The 20,609-nt window shown below is 41.5% G+C and overlaps 1 protein-coding gene across 1 annotated transcript in view; it reads left to right on the top strand.

Moving 5' to 3' along the window:
- FZD6 (frizzled class receptor 6) overlaps positions 1-19,996 on the top strand; it is a 38,445-nt gene extending 18,449 nt beyond the window's left edge. The window contains exons 3-7 of the mRNA XM_075213916.1: positions 9,770-9,966; positions 10,602-11,610; positions 14,305-14,453; positions 17,731-18,165; positions 19,333-19,996. Of these exons, the coding sequence (XP_075070017.1) occupies positions 9,770-9,966; positions 10,602-11,610; positions 14,305-14,453; positions 17,731-18,165; positions 19,333-19,483 (1,941 nt within the window). The 3' untranslated portion in view covers positions 19,484-19,996. The remainder of the gene's footprint in view (positions 1-9,769; positions 9,967-10,601; positions 11,611-14,304; positions 14,454-17,730; positions 18,166-19,332) is intronic.
- The last annotated feature ends 613 nt before the right edge of the window (positions 19,997-20,609 follow it).

Below are 20,609 nucleotides of genomic sequence, written 5' to 3' on the forward strand. Positions count from 1 at the left end.
GTTCCCAAGAATGATTTGCACTTCTGTGATGTGGGACTGTGAGAGCGTGCAAACGATCGGGCATGCTCCCGGCCATATCATCTGATCTGTTCTAAAACGTAGAGCCAAGTTTTTAAATGTCATTTTAGGAATTAAAAAGGAATCTGTATTCTCTCCTACATACTGTAAAAACTTTAGTTTAGTTTTCTGATGTGTTTACACACTGTTTTTGCTTGTCTTTTGGCTTAAGACAACTGTATTTTTTTCCTGTGCATAAATGTGTGTGTGGTGTGTCTTTTTTTTTTTTTGTTGAGGTTTTGCTTTTTAAATGCTGGATTGACTGGAAGAAAACGAATGTGCCACACCTTGCAATTACGGCTACTGATACCACTGTACATTTTCCACCACTGTCTGATTCACTTTTGGATCCTATACTTAGTGAAGTGAGTGCGGCTACAGCCAGAGCCTTATTTACTAAGGTAGATAACTCATAACCTCAAAACAATTAAAATGATCCATCACTGATATGACATGTTCATTAGGACGTGTACTCCCCTGTGTCTCCAGACTGTTTTAGGTCGCTAGCCAGCAGTTAGCACCAGGAATATATGTTTATGTCGCTTTTCTGGGTCATAACTAAAAACAGATTAATTTAAGGAATGGTTGTCTGGGGTACTGGATTTAAGCCATACTGCATGTATTTGTTTGCCGGGAAATGCATTCTAACTATTGTTTATTTGCTTTTTCGGGAATAATGACTAATAACCACCATTTATAAAGACACACTGGGGGACATTCAATTGGGCGCGTTACTGTAAAAAGTACTATTACCGTTATTACGGTAGTTTCAACGCAGGCTTTTTGCTCGCAGAGAAAGCCCGGTTAAATTTACCATAATAGCGGTAATAGAGTTATCGCAGCGATACTTCGGGGAAAATTAATTCCCACCCCAATGCCTTCATTTTTGGCTTCCTCTAACAGTTATAAAGTTATGTACCTTGTTCTCAACTGTGTCTCCATTTTTATAGTAACCTTTGACCAGCTTGGCAAGCATTGCATGGACTTCTAAATGTTAAGTTGCATGTACTGTACGGACTTTGTTTTATACAAAGGGGCATTTGACATCAGTCTTAACACATTGTTTGGATAGAAGCCTCACAAAACTTCTTTTTGCCATTGTGGGACACTCACTTTTTAACTGTGTATTTCTCTGTTACATTCCCCTCCTCACATAATGACACTGCCCCAGTCACTCACAGCCCTGTCCTTGCCTTACCACAAGAATGGTCACAGGCATTCCACCCTCTTCTGCCGCCCGAGTCGGCCCTGATACATAAGTGTGCCGATCTTGCAGCATGCAACTCAAGAACCTCCCACGAGGAGCTTGGCTCACCACCGGGATAAAGTCATGTGACGAACAGTGTGAGAGTTGTAGGTACAGGAGTATGCTTCCTCTCACACTGTCAGTCACCATGCTCGTTCCTGCAGTGAGACAGGGGGAAGGTGGAAAGAGGCCTGTTGGGGGGCCAGGAAGTGAGGTGAGAACCTTTTTCAGTCCTCACCTCCCCTCATGGGAGTAATAGCCCTGAGTTGACATGTGCTGCATGTTCAGCACATTCCATTGTTATTGGCAGCTGTTTCCGACTGCTATAGCTGCCTCAAATAGAATGCTATGCAGGCGCTCACACATATATACATATACGCTGCATTTTAGGTGGAGAACCCCCTTTAACGTGCACTACGTTGTAATTATATAATTTATAATGATTACCTATTGTTCAATGGAAAACTAAGGACAAAAAACACTTGTAGTCTTCCTGTCTTCCTCTACTTGAGAATTTGCAACACTTAGGAGCAAGTTGATTAAAGACTGTAATGTATTAAAGCTGCATTACTGCCGAATTACTACATTTCACCTGTCCCTGAGAGGACTCATCAGAAGCCACAGTCTTCACAGTTGTGGCTTCGGATCGGCTTCGCATTGACCTTTTCGCTCACATTCCTCCTCTGCAGTGTTACATTGTTCCAGTTTTCGGCATTGACCAACCTTTTGGCTCTGGTTATGCCCCCCCCCCCCCCTTACAATTGAAATATATTACTTTTACATCCTAGCTTTACATGCTCTTTAAATATATTTAGTCAGTGTTGAAAGCTGCACTAGTGTTACTGACACTCCTGGAGAGCATAAAAACAATACAAAACAATTTTTTTTTATTAATATATTTGTAGATTTCCTGTCACTGTGTATAGGAGGGAGGTATTTATTAAAAAGAACAGTGTCATGAAATACTTAAATATTCTCCTCCCACTCTTTCCCCAGAACTCCCAGTCTGCAAATTATCTATCTAGCTATATATATATTGGTGTGGTTAATAATTTATAAGAGCCATGTGGAAGCAGCCAATGGTTAGTGATGTTATATCAGTGAGACTCAGATTATCCAATCACTAACTGATTACAGAGAACAGAGGTCTATAAGATGTGGTCGTGCATTGAAGCAGAAGAGACAGGTTGTGGACCTCACCGAGGGCGGTGGTCAGTTACTGAAGTTGCTAATTGGCAGTAAGTTTACTGACCTGTACATAAATCCCACTGAATGGAACAAAAATGCAACTCAAATGGGCTTGTAATAAAAACTGAGGACTAGAGATGTTCGGGGAACCGATTCTAAAATTAGTTGGAATTTCTCAAATTTTACAACTGGTTAAAAAGTTGAGCATGTTGGTGTTTGCACACTTTTAATTTAATTGATCTTGACATTTTTTTTATTTTTTTTAAAACACCATTTGAAGGTGGACCCAGAATGGCGAAAGCCAGCCACAAATTTCGAACTGCAAGTTCAGAGTCAATTGTACTGTGAATATATTTAGGATCATCGTTCTGGTGAAATTCAATTGAATTTCGACACCGTTCAAAGTTCTCTCTACTGAGGACATACACTTGGACTTTCAAGGAAATGCAGAGAGGAAACAGGATGAAAGATAAAATGCACTAGAACCCCCAAAAACTGCATCATTTTCATCCTTCATTCTCCAGACATTGTTGCAGATACACGCCCCATCTCCGTTCAAAAAAGAAAACGCAGCCTTAGGGGTAACATAGAGGAAAGTTCAAAATGCTTATATCTCAGTTTGTTCGTTCTCCCTCAGTACTTTGCTTTAAAGGGATGTGTGGAGAGCTGACACACCACCAGGTACCTCGAAGTACCCGGGGTCGGTAAATCTCACAGGGTAATCTCTCCTCTTCTCTCACCTGTTCTTTCTTTGGGGTTGCAGATCTTGGTGAGGTCTACCAGGGGGTGTCTTGGGTTTCTCCTGCCCAACTCTATAAATGATTGGTGAATCGCACCAGGGGGAAGAGCCACTCGCTCTCCGAGTCAGTAAAAGATGAGGTTGTGACATCATGGTGGAAGTCCTTACAAATATGATGAAGAGGATAGTACTGAAGAATAAAAATGAGTCCCTGTGTAACGAAGACCAACTCTCACATTTAAGAAGAAGTTAATTATAATGGGGGTTGTAGTACTAGTTATAGTAATTATGAAGGGGAAAACAATGATGTGGGTAGTTAAACCTTGAACAAGAATAAACACAGATGTCGGTGTAACCGACGAGGGCAGGAGTAGTCCCGGCAGTGTAGGGCAGGTCAAGCCAAGACCTCTAGCTCAGACAGACCACAGTACTGGAGGGAACCTCAGCAGTATGTGGTGGGCTACTCACTTTTGCTGTGGAACCTGAACATCCCGAATCAAAGGCCTGGATGGGCCTACAGGGAATCTCCTCCATAATGTAGAATTGGAAGCATTTGTAGGCACCTGATACAATTGAAACAGAACAGAATATTCTGCAAACAACTGGATCAATTCAGGACACCCTCTGGACTGGACCTGGGCTCCCTCTGTCAGCTTACAATGAATCACTGATATCTTACTCTTTGGCATTGACAGATTCCCCTCTGGGATTGACTGTTCCCTTTTTGGTTCTGGCCAAAACCTGACGGCTTTCTCTTTCAGATAGTCGGCTCTTTCGACAAGACTGGCAGCTTTCACTGTCAGGTTGGCAGCTCCCTCTTTCAAACATGTAGCTCTCTTTGTAACAGTGGCAGCTCTCTGAGAGATTGGTAGCCCTTCTCATCGCCTCTTGTCTCACTGCAGTGGCGAGGCACTGCCTGTCTTTGCCTTCAACCACAAAAAAGAAGTATCTCCCTTTTCTACAGAAATATTGTGTTCCTGCACCTATTCATTCAAAAATGTAATACGGAGTTGATTTTCATTTGAAGAAAAAAAAAATTTTTTTTTTTAATAAAATACCTGAATAGTTATGGTTTTTAAACACCATGAAAATGTTGACCTGTGCCTGCGTGTAACAATAATTAATTATTGTTTGCACTCTATTGCGGTTAATCTGATTCGCTTACACTCCCTGTATGACAAACATCTTGTCAATGTGTATAGAATGCCGGGATCTCGCATTGATAAATTCTACATCAAAACCTTGTAAATTAACCTCTTTACTGCCAGTGGAGAACTCGCAACAAAGGGGATTTATGATCATCATCGGCTATTTATATAGCGTCACTAATTCCACAGCGCTGTACAGAGAACTCACTCAGATCAGTCCCTGCCCCCATTGGAGCTTACTGTCTAAATTCCCTAACATACACAGACAGAGAGAGAGAGAGAGAGACTAGGGTCAATTTAGTAGCAGCCAATTAACCTACTGGTATGTTTTAATTGGGAGGAACCCCACTCAAACACAGGGAGAACATACAAACTCCACACATATAAGGTCATGATCGGGAATTAAACTCAAATGACCCTAGTGCTGTGAGGCAGAAGTGCTAACCACCGTGCTGCCCATTGATGTGGCTTTTCCATACATCCAAAAGTTTGTCTCTGTGCAGTGGTGTCTCCTGTGTCCCATGAATTCCTGTTAAAATAGACATTTATTTTTCTTTTCATGTTCTCTATGGGTTGGTCATTTTTGTAATAATAATAAATTGCTTTGTAAGGCTCCACATTGTCGGATAGTAGGGAAACCCAGGCATAAATAAAACTGGGACATACAATGTAGACAAAATAAATGCAGACATGAAAACAAATGGTATGGAGGACCCTGCTCATTAGAGAGCTTACATTCTAATGGGAAAGGGCACAGCTGAAACAAGAGTAGAGAGAGTGGTTCAGAGTGGAGATTAGGGCAGTAGTGTGAGTACGGTCAGAGTAATAAAGTAATGAGATTTCAGACAGTGTTTAAAGCCGTTAAATTTTAATTTGCACATATTAATGTGAATGTGAGCATCACATTTTGAACCCACGGTTCCAAAATTGGATTTTTATGACCGTTCAATCACAAACACATTTGGGACCTTTTGACCCGATGAAATTCTGTCAAATTTCAAATCAATTCTAGATTTAATTGAGCATTACTAGATCGGAAGCTGCAATTTTTGCCAAGAGTGTTACTAACTGACTGGGTACCCAAACTCTTGCACACAATATTATTTTTTATCAATCAGTTACATTCAGCAAATAGATCATTTTAAAATGTGTAGAAATATTTAGATTAAGTTTGTACCCCACAAAGGTTCTTTTTTTTAGCAAAGCAAAAAAAAAATCACTTGCAGGTTCATTGATCTGTAATAATATATGACCAAGAATACACAAACTTTTGCCTACAGTGTATCTGATAGCAGAGGCTTTTTTCAATACAGTGTTTTTTTTTCCCGTTTTATAAACTAATGAGTTCATCTGTGCTTTGGAGTCTTGGAAACGACGCAGGTTTCTGACCTATGAAAGACTTGTGTGTTCTGTGTACTTGGATCAATTTCCAGCTCGAAGAAAGACTTCTTTATAAAATTCGGTAGCTCTCTCTGATCTCCTTGTATTTAAGGTAAAATGTAACAGCATAGAAGGACATGCAGACAATGGAAGCTTTAACCGATTCTACCTCTTGTTATTGGTATATGTGTACATAAATCTATTGGTTCATTCATTGAGGATGACCAGATGTGGACTGCTCAGTAAGACCTTCAGCCCTTTTTGATGTGTGCTACAAACATGTGGATTTAGCCCGCAGTCCAGGTTTATACATGTATAACATATATGTGAATGGATTAATCCGCATATTTAAAGTGATATGCTCATAAAAAAAATACATATCGCAATTAGCACCACTAATTCCGCAGCACTGTACGGAGAACTCACTCACATCAGTCCCTGCCCCATTGGAGCTTACATTCTAAATTTCCTAACATACACCCACACAGACCTAGACCGAGAGAGACTACGGTCAATTTAATAGCAGCCAATTAAGCTACTAGAAGGTTTTATATATATTTATTTTTTTACCCTACCAGGGAGCATGCATGTGTTGGTTTGTGAGACGTTTGGGAGTAGAGCATTTTGTACCAGACTAAGGGCCTGATTTTGAGTTAGGAGCAAAGAAAAGGAGCAACTTTGCACCTGGGCAAAACCATGTTTCATTGGAGGGGGAGGTAAATTTAAAGTGCAGGGAATGATTTATAGTTGGGATACGGCATGTCCTAGATGAACTTGAATTTGAGGTGTAAAATTAAAGCTATCAAGTATTTGCGTGCTACATGAAAAAACAGCCAGTATTTTCCTTGCTTGCATAAAAATAAGTCAATTTGTACCCCCTTACATTGTAACATGGTTTGTCCAGGTGCACAGTTGCTCCTTTTTCTTTGCTTTGCTCCTAACTCAAAATCAGGCCCTTAGTTGGGGGGTGTTATATTGTGAAATCTGAGCTAATCTAGATCACATGGACCTTTTTAAATGAAAAAATAAATAAATGATAGTGTTTGGGGCTACATTTACTGACATTTGTCAGCAAGATTTTATATAGATTTACTGCAAAATCATCTGTCATTCATCATGATCCATCTCCACACCCTGCTCCTACATTTTTGAGAAACTTTTGCATTGGCTAAAAATACAGAATTTTGGCCCATGGTAGCACAGTGGCTGAGTGGTTAGCACTTCTGCCTCACAGTACTGGGGTCATGAGTTTGATTCCTGACCATGGCCTTATCTGTGTGGAGTTTGTATGTTCTCCCTGTGTTTGCGTGGGTTTCCTCCAGGTGCTCCGGTTTCCTCCCACACTCCAAAAACATACTGGTAGGTTAGTTGGCTGCTGTCAAAACTTACTTTAGTGTCTCTCTCTCTGTCTGTGTCTGTGTGTGTTAGGGAATTTAGACTGTAAGCTCCAATGGGGCAGGGACTGATGTGAATGAGTTCTCCGTACAGCGCTGTGGAATTAGTGGCGCTATATAAATAACTGATGATGATGGTAAATTGTTATTGAAAGGTAACAGACTGGCATAGTTTCTAGACTTCAAGGCAATAATGCAGTGAAAATAAAGTAGGAGATATCACTTGATTGACGTCACCCCCTTTATCCTTCCTAAATACCTAGTAAATATTACAGACCTATAATAACTAACACATGTCCAGGACCTGTCTGTTAAATGGCTCTTACAGACCTTCTGCCATTTACATTAAGGGGGTCTCCTCCCTCTAATCCGTATAATTGTATGTACAAGGCTTATAACAAATTCTTCCAATACTTCTTGTGCGTGACCAGCGATCATTATTCCAGTTTGTAGGAAACTAGATAAAAATATGACTGTTTACTTCCTTAACATCAAAGAAGACAGGAAAACTACTAAAGTAAGTGAGAAGGACTGAGCAGCAGATATCACTGACGGAGGCCTGTCCTATGGAACCTTACACATACAGGCAGATTTCATAACACAGCGCACATATTAATGGAAATGTCAATAAAATAAACCATATTGTCTATAAAAAAACTCAGGCATCATCTGTTCCACAAAATGATTTACACCTCTTGTGTATTTACTCCTGTCTTGTAGAACAGCTCCCAGTTGTGTTCTGTACTCGTATCGTGTGGACATTGCTGTCAGCCAGAATGAGATACAAATGCAGAGTTGTGTAACAAGTTTACAGATTTGTTATGACTACTGAATGCCGTTGTAGCGTTCTCTTAGGAGTGAATTAGTTTTGTATGGAGGTCACTAAATTGTAATAAGTTTGATTTCCTTGTTGTGCCACAATTCTATGACCCCCCCCCCTCCCCCCCCCGTCCCCATAGGCAAACCGAGGGGGGTTTCCTAGTGCCTGGAAACCCCCCTCCAAGCCTGGGGCACTGTATAATTGAGGTGGCTGGACCCTGCTCCCGCTTCACACAGCTCTGCTCGAAAAGAGAGAGCTGCGTGCACCGAACAGTAGTGCACATGTATATTATGGGGATAGGAAGAGTTGGAGAGCAGCCAAGTACTGTCTAATATTATAGCCACGCCCCCATGCATGCTGGTCACGTCCACTGGCAGCGTGGTTTGGAAACCCCCCTCTACAAATCCTGCATTTGCCCCTGCTCCCCACACCCCTTTCTCTGCATAAATTCCTGTCCTTGTAAAGCAGGGTGCTGTTGTTTGGCGCCCATCTCGTACTTTTTCATTGCCTGAGCAGGGAACAGAGCAGCATTAGACCAATACATGACAGGATCACCGTGCGGTAGAAGTGTTCAATTTAAAATTTTGTTTTAGGTGGAGTTCACTAAATTATAATAAATTGTGAAGTTTAAAGCGTAGCTCTGCATTAAAGGTTCACAAAACATAGGCCTTCTACCCACTGGCATAACCGGCTATTGACTTGTAGTTTTACTTGCGTTCCAGAGGTCACTATTTGACCTCAATGCGTTAAATGCAGTAAATGGAGCAGGCAGCATTTGGAAAACTGCCAAACACCTGAACGCGAGTAATATCGCAAGTGGGCATAGGATAATTGGAAATAATGGATACCATTGTCAGACCCGTTTTCTTGGGTTGTGCTAGGGTTCCGGGACTCTAATACAATGGCTGAAATTGATACCTTCATTACTGATGCAGCACATCACTGCAGACCTCCACCTCTTGTCTGACGCTGCAACAAACTCATTACATTCACCCCCCCCCCCTTCCCCCACAGCCTTTGCTAACTTTGACCAACAGAGTTGCCTCCTCTCTGCATTGCAGTTTACATCCTAGGACCTTTTGTAATGTTGATTACTGCCCTATAGTATATTATTTTTTGATGCACATACAGTATGTGTAGTATGATATAAATGTTTCTGGAGTTGATTAATGATGGTGCATATATTGCTGTAGGCATTTATTTGTAATATTTATAGTGTACTAACTGAAGGGTCCTCTACACCTGGTCTGTTTTAATTTTTTTTGGGGGGAGCACACATATTATAATGTTGTAAGTTTCAGTTGAACATTGTTTGTGGGGAAATATTTTGGTCATCAGTAGCTTCTCTTAAAGCTAGGAACTAGTTTACCTACATTAAGGGTCAATACAGAGAACTTTCATAGAAACTTTTTGCATGATAACAATATGCACATTTCAATCAAATTCAATCCAGTCACTTTCAGATGAACATTTTTTTTTTTTTTTTTGACTGATGTGCTCATCTGTACTTGACCGTGTTGGATTACTTGTCACCAACATTTGTCCATTCTTTAACATTTGGATTAGAGTAAATTGTTTTGTCAGCTCTGTTACACACTACAGAGCCTAGCCTACGAATCTCTTAATTAGGTGGAACCTTGTGCTAATTACTGAGCTGTAGATTGGAATTCAGCTCCCTCCTACACTGTTATTTTGTAACATCTTGGTATCGTTTCTGGAATGTGTAATTTAAATTGTGATGGGATTAGTTGACCTATACTTATGTCATATTTTGTCTATACTCTTGTGTCTCCACAGCCCTTTATTCCTCTCCTGAAACTCCGCTGTTCCCCAGAAGTGCACAAATTTCTCTGCTTGGCCTTTGTTCCAGCCTGCACGGAACCAAAACACATTACGCTGCCCTGCAGAGATCTGTGTGAGACCGTGTACTCAGACTGCAAACACCTGATTGATACCTTCGGCATTACCTGGCCAGCAGAACTCGAGTGCAAAAGGTGGGTGACCTTCTATGCCTCCAACATACGCAGCAGATATAAGATACTTGTATCCCTTATTTTATTAAGTGCTAAGGTGAGGAGAGTAACCTAGTGTAAGATGCCAAGGCACGGTGGCTCAGTGGTTAGCACTTCTGCCTTACAGCACTGGGTCATGAGTTCAATTCCCAACCGTGGCCTTATCTGTGTGGAGTTTGTATGTTCTCCCTGTGTTTGCGTGGGTTTCCTCCGGTTTCTTCCCACACTCCAAAAACATACTGGTAGGTTAATTGGCCGCTAACAAAATTGACCCTAGTCTGTCTGTCTCTGTCTGTGTGTGTCTGTGTGTTAGGGAATTTAGACTGTAAGCCCCAATGGGACAGGGACTGATGTGAGTTCTCTGTACAGCGCTGCGGAATTAGTGGCGCTATATAAATAAATGGTAATAATGTTGTTGTTATTATTAATAATAATAATAATAATAATAAGATCACAACACTTTCAATATGTAAATTGTCTTTTGTTAAATTTCTTATTGGAGCAACGTATGTTTTTTACTTTTAGGTGTTTGGTTCCAATTTACTCTGAAAAGTGTGAAAATCTAAAATAAACACAAAAATATGGATGTAAATTGATCCACCGTTTCTCTTCCTCAGGTTAGAAGACTGTACAGCGTTAAAGACGTCCGAAAACAACCATCAACAAGGCACACACAAACCGCCGGAGAAAGTTCAAAGAGACTATGGATATTGGTGCCCTCGCCACTTGAAAACCTTCCAAGAGACCGGTTATAAGTTTTTGGGGAAAAATCATTGTGCCCCCCCTTGCCCTAACATGTACTTTAAAAAAGAGGATTTGGATTTTGCCAAGAATTTCATTGGCATCATTTCGATCATCTGTCTCTGTGCCACGCTCTTCACTTTCCTAACCTTTCTGATCGATGTGAAAAGGTTCCGATACCCAGAGAGGCCAATCATCTTCTATTCGGTCTGTTACAGCATTGTATCGCTCATATACTTCATTGGGTTTCTAATGGGGAACTCTGTCTCCTGCCACGAGGCCAATGAGGAGTTTGCACATGAAGACACTGTGGTTCTTGGTTCCCAAAACAAAGCCTGTACGGTCATCTTCATGCTCCTATATTTCTGCACCATGGCGGGGACCATATGGTGGGTCATGCTCACCATAACATGGTACTTGGCGGCAGGTCAGAAGTGGAGCTGTGAGGCCATTGAGCAGAAGTCCATGTGGTTTCATGCGGTGGCTTGGGGCATCCCAGGGATCCTCACGATCATACTTCTGGCCATGAACAAAGTTGAAGGAGACAACATCAGCGGCGTCTGTTTTGTTGGACTCTATGACCAAAACGTCTCTACGTATTTTGTGCTCTTACCTCTGTGTTTCAGCGTATTCATTGGGCTTTCTCTACTCCTGGCTGGGATTATATCTTTAAACAACGTCCGTCAAGTGATACAGCACGACGAGAGGAACCAAGAAAAACTAAAAAAGTTTATGATCCGTATTGGAGTTTTCAGCGGCACTTATCTTGTTCCCCTGGGAATATTATTGGGGTGTTATGTCTATGAGCAGTTGTCTAGATCTACATGGGAATTGACTTGGGTTGCTGACCATTGCCAGGAATACCATATTCCATGCCCCTATCAGGTAAATGCTTTTTCTTTGTTTTGATAGTTTGTAATTTTGCATTAACCTATCATAAATGTTTTCTTTGAGAAATGCTTTCTTAAAATTGGATAATTTGTTCAGAAACCTTTTCACGATTCTGTATATAAATACAGTGAGCCTGAGTCACTAAGAAGAGCAAAGCATAAAATAGGAGTAACTTTGGGCAAAACCATGCTGTATTGTGCAATGGAAAGGGAGGTACATTTAAAATGCGGGGACAGATTTATAGTTGAGGTAGGGCATGTCCTAGATCAACTTTACATTTCAGTGTACAAATAAGCTATCAAGTATTTGTGCGCTACATGAAAAAACAGCCAGTATTTAACTTATCTGCACAATAATAAATGAATTTACACCCCTAGCATTGTAACATGGTTTGTCCTGGAGAACATTTACTCCTTTTGTTGCCTTACTTTCCTTAATGACTCGCCCAGTGTGTTTATTCAGAATATCTCAGTTTGGTCCGTTTTTGCACAAATTTGCTTTCAGATCCCATACGTTTTTTGGAGTATGGCAAATATACAGAAGTAACGTTCTTCTACATTCCCTGTTGTACTGACTTTACATTTGGGACTCCGTGATGGCTATTTACTAACATTGTTCAAATGTGCAAAAGTGTTCTAAAACTACTGCAACCAATCAGACACTTGTTTTCATCGCCAAACTTGCACTAGACAGATAAAAGCTACTTGCTGATTGGATGCTATGATGTCAGGGCAGTTTTGTACCTTTTGAGCATTATTTGTAAATGCTGTACTTTTACTTAGACTTTGTCATGTCGTGAAAATCGGTGGTACTCACTTTCTCGATGCTCCAAACGCTGACAATAAGAAGAACGACATAATGACTCCGAAGCTGATATTGACGACAGAAGTATGAGTCTGAAGCACTCATTACCGCTGTTAAGCATGTAATGAAAGGAGGCGGCGGGTATACAATGTTTTTTTTTTACAAACACTTGTACATTGTACAGCCACCGTCTGCTTACATTACCCCCTTAACAGCGGTAATAATAGTGTCACGTTTTACACTGATATAATTTACTGCTGCCGGGATGAAGCTTAGTCGCAATGATTAAACGTCAGTTTCTCAAACAGTCGGCATTATACTTCTTTCGTTCAATGAGTGCTTGGGACTCATACTTCTGTCATGCATATCAGCTTCGGAGTCATTATGTCGTCCTTAGTACTGTCCTCGTTTGGAGCATCGTTATAAGGTACCCAACCCGTGCAAACAATAATCAAGTAGTGAAATGTAATTTTTGTTCGGCCTTGACGTTTTGAGTTCCTAATATTTATTGTTAATTTCAAAAGGATCCAGCTATTTTGCTAGACTGCACACTTTACAAGGAGCAGCCCATAAAGTATTTTTGCCATTTGAAGGCGGTCCTTAAAGGCGACCTCTATCTTTGACAGGCTGGTAATCCTAACTTTCCCTTATCCTGACCCAGAAGAACGCTGCTACAGAGAAGCTCAGCATGGCTGCTCCAGCTTATTATAAGCTCCAGCTGCAAGGACTATTTATAAACTAAATTAATGTATTATATTTTTTGCATTCAAAGTTTAAGGGTAGACGTATCAAGCCTTCTAAAAATGAAGAGTGGAGGTGTTGCCCATAGCAACCAATCAGATTCTAGCTATCATTTTCTAGAATGTACAAGATAAGTGATAGCAAGAATCTGATTGGTTGCTATGGGCAACACCTCCACCAGCCTTCACCTGCTTCCCCACAGTCGGCTGCTCCTGATCTTATCAGAACAAGACGACTTCCATGTCATGTGACCTCCTCTGCAAAGTGCAGGGAAGTCATGTGGTATACCCGGAGAAGGAGGGAGTGCGGCCCTCCACACACCACACAACTTACATGTTCCGGCAGTGGGACAGGTGGCGTGGCCACATCCAGTTGGGGGCATGGCCACATCACGTTGGGGGCGTGGCCACATTCCCAGTGGGCTGCCTAGCCCTATAAAGGCTTTCCATTAGCTACCTTCCTTCCCCACAACCATTCTCACCCGCGGGACAGAGCCCTAAATCCGGGACTGCCCCGCTGACATTATGGCGGTTGGGAGGTATGCCTCTCACTGATGTAGTGCATTTGATGGCCTTGTCTAACCAATAGTAATTGGAAATAACAATTAGTCTAATTTTTACACTTCATTACATTTTCAAAAAGTAACAGAACTTCAGTTTCAGGTCCAGAGCCCTGCTCCATTCTGATGTCATGCTCCAATCTAGTATATCAGCTCCAGCCTGCTTCTGAAGCTGGCGTACTGACCACACAGATAGTGCCCTGGTCGGAATCAAACTTCTCACCCCAGGGCTGTGATACAGCAATGCTAACCACTGTGCCACTGCGCTGCCTTATCTGGACAGAGGAAACATAGAGGATTATTTGTTTGTTTTGATACATACGTAGTAAACTGGGCACTATGTGAAATATAATAGTAGCAAATAAATATATTGGGACAAAGAGGAATCTTCAGATGAGGTTTTACTAGGCTAACGTTTGTAATTGCAACATATATATATATATATATATATATATATATATATATATATATATATATATATATATATATATATATATATATATATATATACACATATTATATAATTTTATTTATCTGCAAATGATCCTTTTGTAACTTTTTTTGTTTCTACATTTTTGTTACAGCTAAAGAATTTGATCAGACCAAACCTTGGCCTGTTTCTAACCAAATATGTGATGACTTTAATTGTTGGGATCTCCGCCATTTTCTGGGTCGGAAGCAAAAAAACCTGTTCTGAGTGGGCCAACTTTTTTAACCGGAATCAAAAACAAGAGTAAGATGAATTATTTATTTGTGGAACATAATGGTTTAGGCCGATGATGGGCAATAGGTTGTCTGTGGACGCATGTGACCCAGGGGCACACGCAGGATTTTTAAGGGGGTTACCCCCCCCCCCCATCCAAATAAAAACCAAAAAACGAGAGAGCTCCGTTTTGGCAGCTCTGTACCATCCAGCAGCCACGGCACTGTCAAAGAAGCGCCCGCGGCGGTGCTGTATACTGCGGACGCTTCTTTGACAGCACCGCGGCTGCTATATAGTACAGTGCCGCTATGTAGGGACACTTTAGTGGAGGGGAGGGGTTTCTGGAGACCCAGAAACCCCCCCTATGTGCGCCCCTGTGACCAGAGGCGGAGCTAGCCAGCTGTGGACCATGATGCACTGCTCCTGCTGCACCAATGGTAGTTCCGCCACTGCATGTGACCAGAGGCGGAACTAGCCAGCTGTGGACCATGATGCACTGCTCCTGCCGCACCATTGGTAGTTCAGCCACTGCATGTGACCTTACAAACCTCCACATGTCAGCCTCCTGCTCCTGTTTGCTTTATGACTTGGTCAGTCCTGCTTTACGCCCCAACGAGCACCACTCCTGACCCCAGCTCATATTAAATAAGTGTGTGGGGAGGCTGTATTGTTTAAGTGGAAAAGGCAGTTATGAGGTAAATGAGGTTCTAAAGGGCATATAGAGGTGGGTATTTTGGGATGAATGGAGGGTGGATTTGGGGTTGGCATGTGGAGGATTATTCTAAAATCATGTGGTGCCTCTTTCTTTTCACATGTGGCCCTTGAAGTGTATCGGGTTGTCCATCACTGGTCAACCCTTCATCTATAACCCCAGTCAGTTTAACGATTCACATCACCATTCTGTGCTATTCTTAATGGTTTAATACTCTGACTACATGCGGGATTTGGATGAGTTGGGGAACACTCTGTCCTGCTGTTAATATACTAATGTACTGATTGTGTATAGGTTATCCTACTTCTGTTCACTATAAAACTGGACCTTACTCAAACATGCCTAAAAATGACCACGTACTGCAAGTCTATAAACATGTTCTGCAACATTTCAATCAACGTGAAAACAGCAACTTATTATACTTTTCAACTAATTTAGAAATGATTACTACTCAACTCTACTTGTGCTATGCTCATGTGCTTTGTTCATGTATTGTAGGCGCAAAGGGTTAAAATAGAAAGCTCTTCTCAGCACCACATATCTCCTTCCTAACTCCCACAGCATAGCCCGCACCAAGCTTCTCCTCAGACCACCACTCCTATTTATATGTGGTCTATTGGTGTGGTTTCATTTTACACCGCCCTCCCCTTAAATGTAACACTCGCTTTTCACATGTCGTTGATTGTATTGTAATTGTATAATAGTCTTGCACGGTCATACTATTATTTCCCTATTGATATGTTTTTGTTGGTGGACTTAAATCTTCATTTCCTCCGGGTGTTTTGTCTTCTTGCGGATTGAGTTTCTTCCTCCCCACATTCTATCCCAGCAGTATATTTACTACGGCATCTAACTGTCCTCCAGCTTAGTGGCTCAAATTGCGTTTATTCTGGGACCTGATTGGACAGAATGGACTCCAATTCAAAGCACAAAAAACCCACCCCCTCATGTTTTTTGAGCAATTATCTTATAATACTCTTATTCTTGTGACTGATATTCCCATGGGTGTATTCTATCTGTGAGTCCGTTTAATGTCCCTAGTTCATTCATACATCTTTATTTTTGTTTTGGTATGATTGAAGGTGTGATCAGATGCCAGATGGTGTGGTCTGCAGGGCACAAGCCTTACTTGTTCTTAAGCTCACTCCTGGCTAGCCGTTGGCTGGACCCCCAGCTCTGGTTTGCAGACTGGCAGATCTGTGGTTTTAATTTCTGACTCTATGAAATCAGCAGCCTTGAATAGGTTTTTGTGTCAGGGACAACCAGCGTTTGCTTTGCTCTGTGGTATGTCTCCTCTGCTCTAGTTTTCAGCTAATGTCAGCGGGGGACATGTCCGCCTAGAGCAGGAATTACCAACCCCATGTAGTGATGTGCACCCAGCCTGACTAATCAGCACATACTCTGTATTTCACTGACACTTCTCCATGTTCTTCTGAAACATAATCCTTTTACCTGCAGGTTACTGCAGAATTCTTACAAGACATGTGCTGGTTTTTTTTCTCTCTTTGTGCTTTTGACTGCATTCAGACAGTGAAAAAAGACTGACATTCGCTTAGTGGTTAGCACTTCTGCCTCACAGCACTGTGGTCATGAGTTCAATTTCCGACTATGGCCTTATCTGTGAGGAGTCTGTATGTTCTCCCTGTGTTTGCGTGGGTTTCCTCCGGGTGCTCCAGTTTCCTCCCACACTCCAGAAACATACTGGTAGGTTAATTGGCTCCTGACGAAATTACCTCTAGTGTATTTGTGTCTGAATGGTAGGGAATATAGATTAAGCCCCCCTGGGGCAGGGACTGATGTGAATGCATAAATAGAGAGATTTTAATATATATATATATATATATATATATATATATATATATATATATATATATATATATATATATATATATATATATAGATATATATAGTGTGTGTGTGGGAGGAACCTCCAAGCAAACATAGGGAGAACATACAAACTCTACACAGATAAGGCCATGGTCGGGAATAGGCTTTAAAGGACATTTCTATGTTTTATTGTATATATCTGGGCTTAAAGTCAAATAGATTTATCAAACCTTCTAAAAAGGAATAGTGGAGGTGTTGCCCATAGCAACCATCAGATTGTAGCTATCATTTATCTAGTTTACAATCTGGTTTGTTGCTATGGGCAACAACTCAACTCTTTCTTTGTTAGAAGGTTTGATGAATCTACCACTAAATATTCTTCATTTTTCTGTGTATATCGGTGATGGGCAGCCAGAAACCATTCTGGGGCTGCATGATGCAGCCCTCTATCCTTCAAACGGGCCTCACATTACCATTAATTTCAATAAAACAATACATTTAATCTAATAAAGAGACACCTATCTGTAATAAAATATCAGCAGGCATTTGAAGCAAGTGTTACAAGTTATAACAAGCAAACCTGCCCATAAACCAGGTAGGAGCCGGAGGTGGCAGGTGGAGGCTCGGAGGGGAGGCCTGTTACCATCAGTAGCCCAAATGGCCAAATGATTGGCATACTTGTCGGATATGGTAATATTTACTTACTCTGCCGTGCAGGATAAACATTTCCACTCTCTGGTTTCTAAACGTTGAATTCTTCTCTTCCAGCCCGGTCACCGAGAGCAGAAGAGTCCTACAGGAGTCCTGCGAGTTCTTCATCAAACACAACTCTAAATCTAAGCACAAGAAGAAACATCACCGGTCCAGTTCCCACAAACTGAAAGTCCTCTCCAAGTCCATGGGAACCAGCACCGGCGCCAAAGCCAACCACGTAGTGTCTGCAACGACCATCACCAGCCACAATTTCCTGGACAGAGACACCGCTGTGGACATGCAGAGTACCAGGGACCTATCTCCAAAGGGAGATCAAGAGTCTGGCAGTAGTATGCTGAAAGGAAGGACAGATCTCACCGCGGAGGCAACTGCACAAACGTTACTAGAGACCTTTGAGGTTTCCACACAGCAAGGGGAGCAGAATAATAAGCCCGGGATGAGCAGAGGAAACGGCATGACTGGCAGCGTGCAGAGAATGATTGAGGGGAGGTGAGAATCCAAATCTGTTCCCATAAGGGCATAACCAAGTGGTTCCCAAACTGTGCGCCTAGGCTCCCTGGGGTGTCTTGGAGATCTCACAGGGGTGCCTCGGCCAGGGCCAGTGGTATCAAGGCGGGGGACTACTTGGTAATTATTTTGGCTTGGGGGTGCCTTAAAAAAAATTTTGGAGACCCTAAAACTGCCTTGAACTGAAAAAGTTTGGAATCCACTGGCATAACCTATATTTAGTTTTGACTTATTGCCTTCTTATGCTCTGAGGGCCTGAGTCATTAAGGATAGTAAAGCATAAAAAATGAGTAACTTTGCACCTGGGCAAAACCATGTTGCATTGGAGGGGGAGGTAAATTTATAATGAGGAGACAGATTTATAGTTGGGATAGGGCATGTCCTAGATCAGCTGTAAATTTCAGTGTAAAATATAAAGCTATCAAGTATTTTGTGCGCTACATGAAAAAACAGCCAATATTTACTTTATGTGCAAAAGAATAAACTAATTTGCAGCCCTTGCATCGTAACATGGTTTTTCCTGGAGAACATTTACTCCTTTTTGTGCCTTACTTTCCTTAATGACTCAGACCCTCAGTATTTAGGTAAATCATGTTACATCTGGTTGCAAATTCAACTGTTTATCTCCATTAATGTCATAATTATTAATGATCTAATGATAATCCGTATTATTTACACGTTTGGTACATTTTACGATTACTTAAATAGTGTTCAATCTGTGAATGTCTATACGTGTACCTTGTACCGATTGATAACCATGGTGAAACACATTGCCATATGTTCTAGAGTGTCTGCCTGCCAGCTGTCCGTGTTTAATGAGAAGGGGGTATGGTGACAGGGCGGCTTATGGGTTTACTGGATAATTTTGGAAGCAAGGAGATGTGTTAAACAGCCCTATTAGGTTTTTTATTTAGACCAGAAGGCAGTTGGAAGGGGAGAGGGGAAAACTAAAAAAAAATGTTTTTGTTTATAAATCGAGCAGAAAAAGTTGTAAGTCTGTCAGGTGCACTGAATTCCAGTTCACTATTTTGCTACTTATACCTAGCCTGTCAATCTGCACGGAGGGCCACTGTCTGACTTTATTCATTTGTCCATTTGAAAGTGCAATAACACAGCGTTTCCTATATTCCTCTCTTCTCTGTAATACAGTTTGCGCATTGAAAATGACTTCACTGAAACTGCACCATACCCTGAAAGAGCATCTCCGCACCCCACCCTACACGCCAGTCTCACCAGTGTGCCGACACCGTTCCTCGATAACAAAGAAAAGGAGTTTGGCAACAGCACACCGACTGCGTGAGACATCGGAATGGAAAAGACTGTTTTAAAGCAGCTGGTAGTGTTACTGGCGAACGCAAACGTTTCACAGAGCTTTAAAAAAAAAAAAATTGCACTTAGTACACAAAGCTGGACACCATTGAGAGCATTTTCAAGTAGACCAGGTGATTGCTCACCATGGAGGCAGCCATTTGGGGACTGCAGCCTATTAATTCATTTTATATCCTGTTACATTTTGTAATGTAGAATTTTAAATCTATTTTTATCTGTTCTCTTCCGTAGCAAACTTTTTTGTAAAAAAAAACAAACCTTAAGTAAATGCTTTATTAACAGCGATAAGAAAGGGAATGTATATACTGTACGTAGAGTGCAAGCTTGGTACGTCCATATTAGAAATTACATATACATTATCCATCGGAGATTCCCTCGAGTTCTAAAAGAACCAGGAAACTACCACTTGCTTTATATCCTGCTGTCTTCACTTTGGTAGTTTTTACACTGGAATTATTTAAAATAAAAATCCTAATTTTCATAAGCAATTGTGTCCTGTTTAAACCCTGGCTTTGTTTTATGGCTTTCATTGTTTACAGATAGTAGGCAAGCGTTAGGCAACCTGATACACTTCAGGGGCCACCTGGGGGGCCCTCTGGCATTCAATAGGGCCGCACATTTACCTTAATCTCAGTAATAAGTTAAAATAAACATTTAATTAGACAAAGAGACACCAGTCATCTGCAATAGCATTTAAGCAAGCATTTTAAATTTGTTAAAAGCATACTTGTCAACTCTCCTGGAATGTCCGGGAGACTCCAGAAATCCGGGTCGGTCTCCCGGACTCCTGGGAGAGCAGGCAAGTCTCCCGCAATTCCCTGGCCAAAATAAAGCCATTCGCGGTGAATCAGGTCATTTTGGCCCCGGCGACAAACCATAATTTTCTTTGCGGGGGGGGGGGTGGGACCAAAATGATGCGATTGACCACGTCACGCCCCTCTCCCGGACTGTACTGACTGAAAGTAGGCAAATATGGTTAAAAGCTATAAGAAAGAAATCTGATAATAATGCAGGAAGAAGCTGGGGGGCCACAGTGGAAGGCTTGGAGGGCCATATGTGGCCCTAGGGCCATCTGTTACCCATCACTGCAGTAGTTG

The sequence above is a fragment of the Mixophyes fleayi genome, chromosome 5 (genome assembly GCF_038048845.1).
Source record: "Mixophyes fleayi isolate aMixFle1 chromosome 5, aMixFle1.hap1, whole genome shotgun sequence".
NCBI classification, from domain to species: Eukaryota; Metazoa; Chordata; class Amphibia; order Anura; family Limnodynastidae; genus Mixophyes; species Mixophyes fleayi.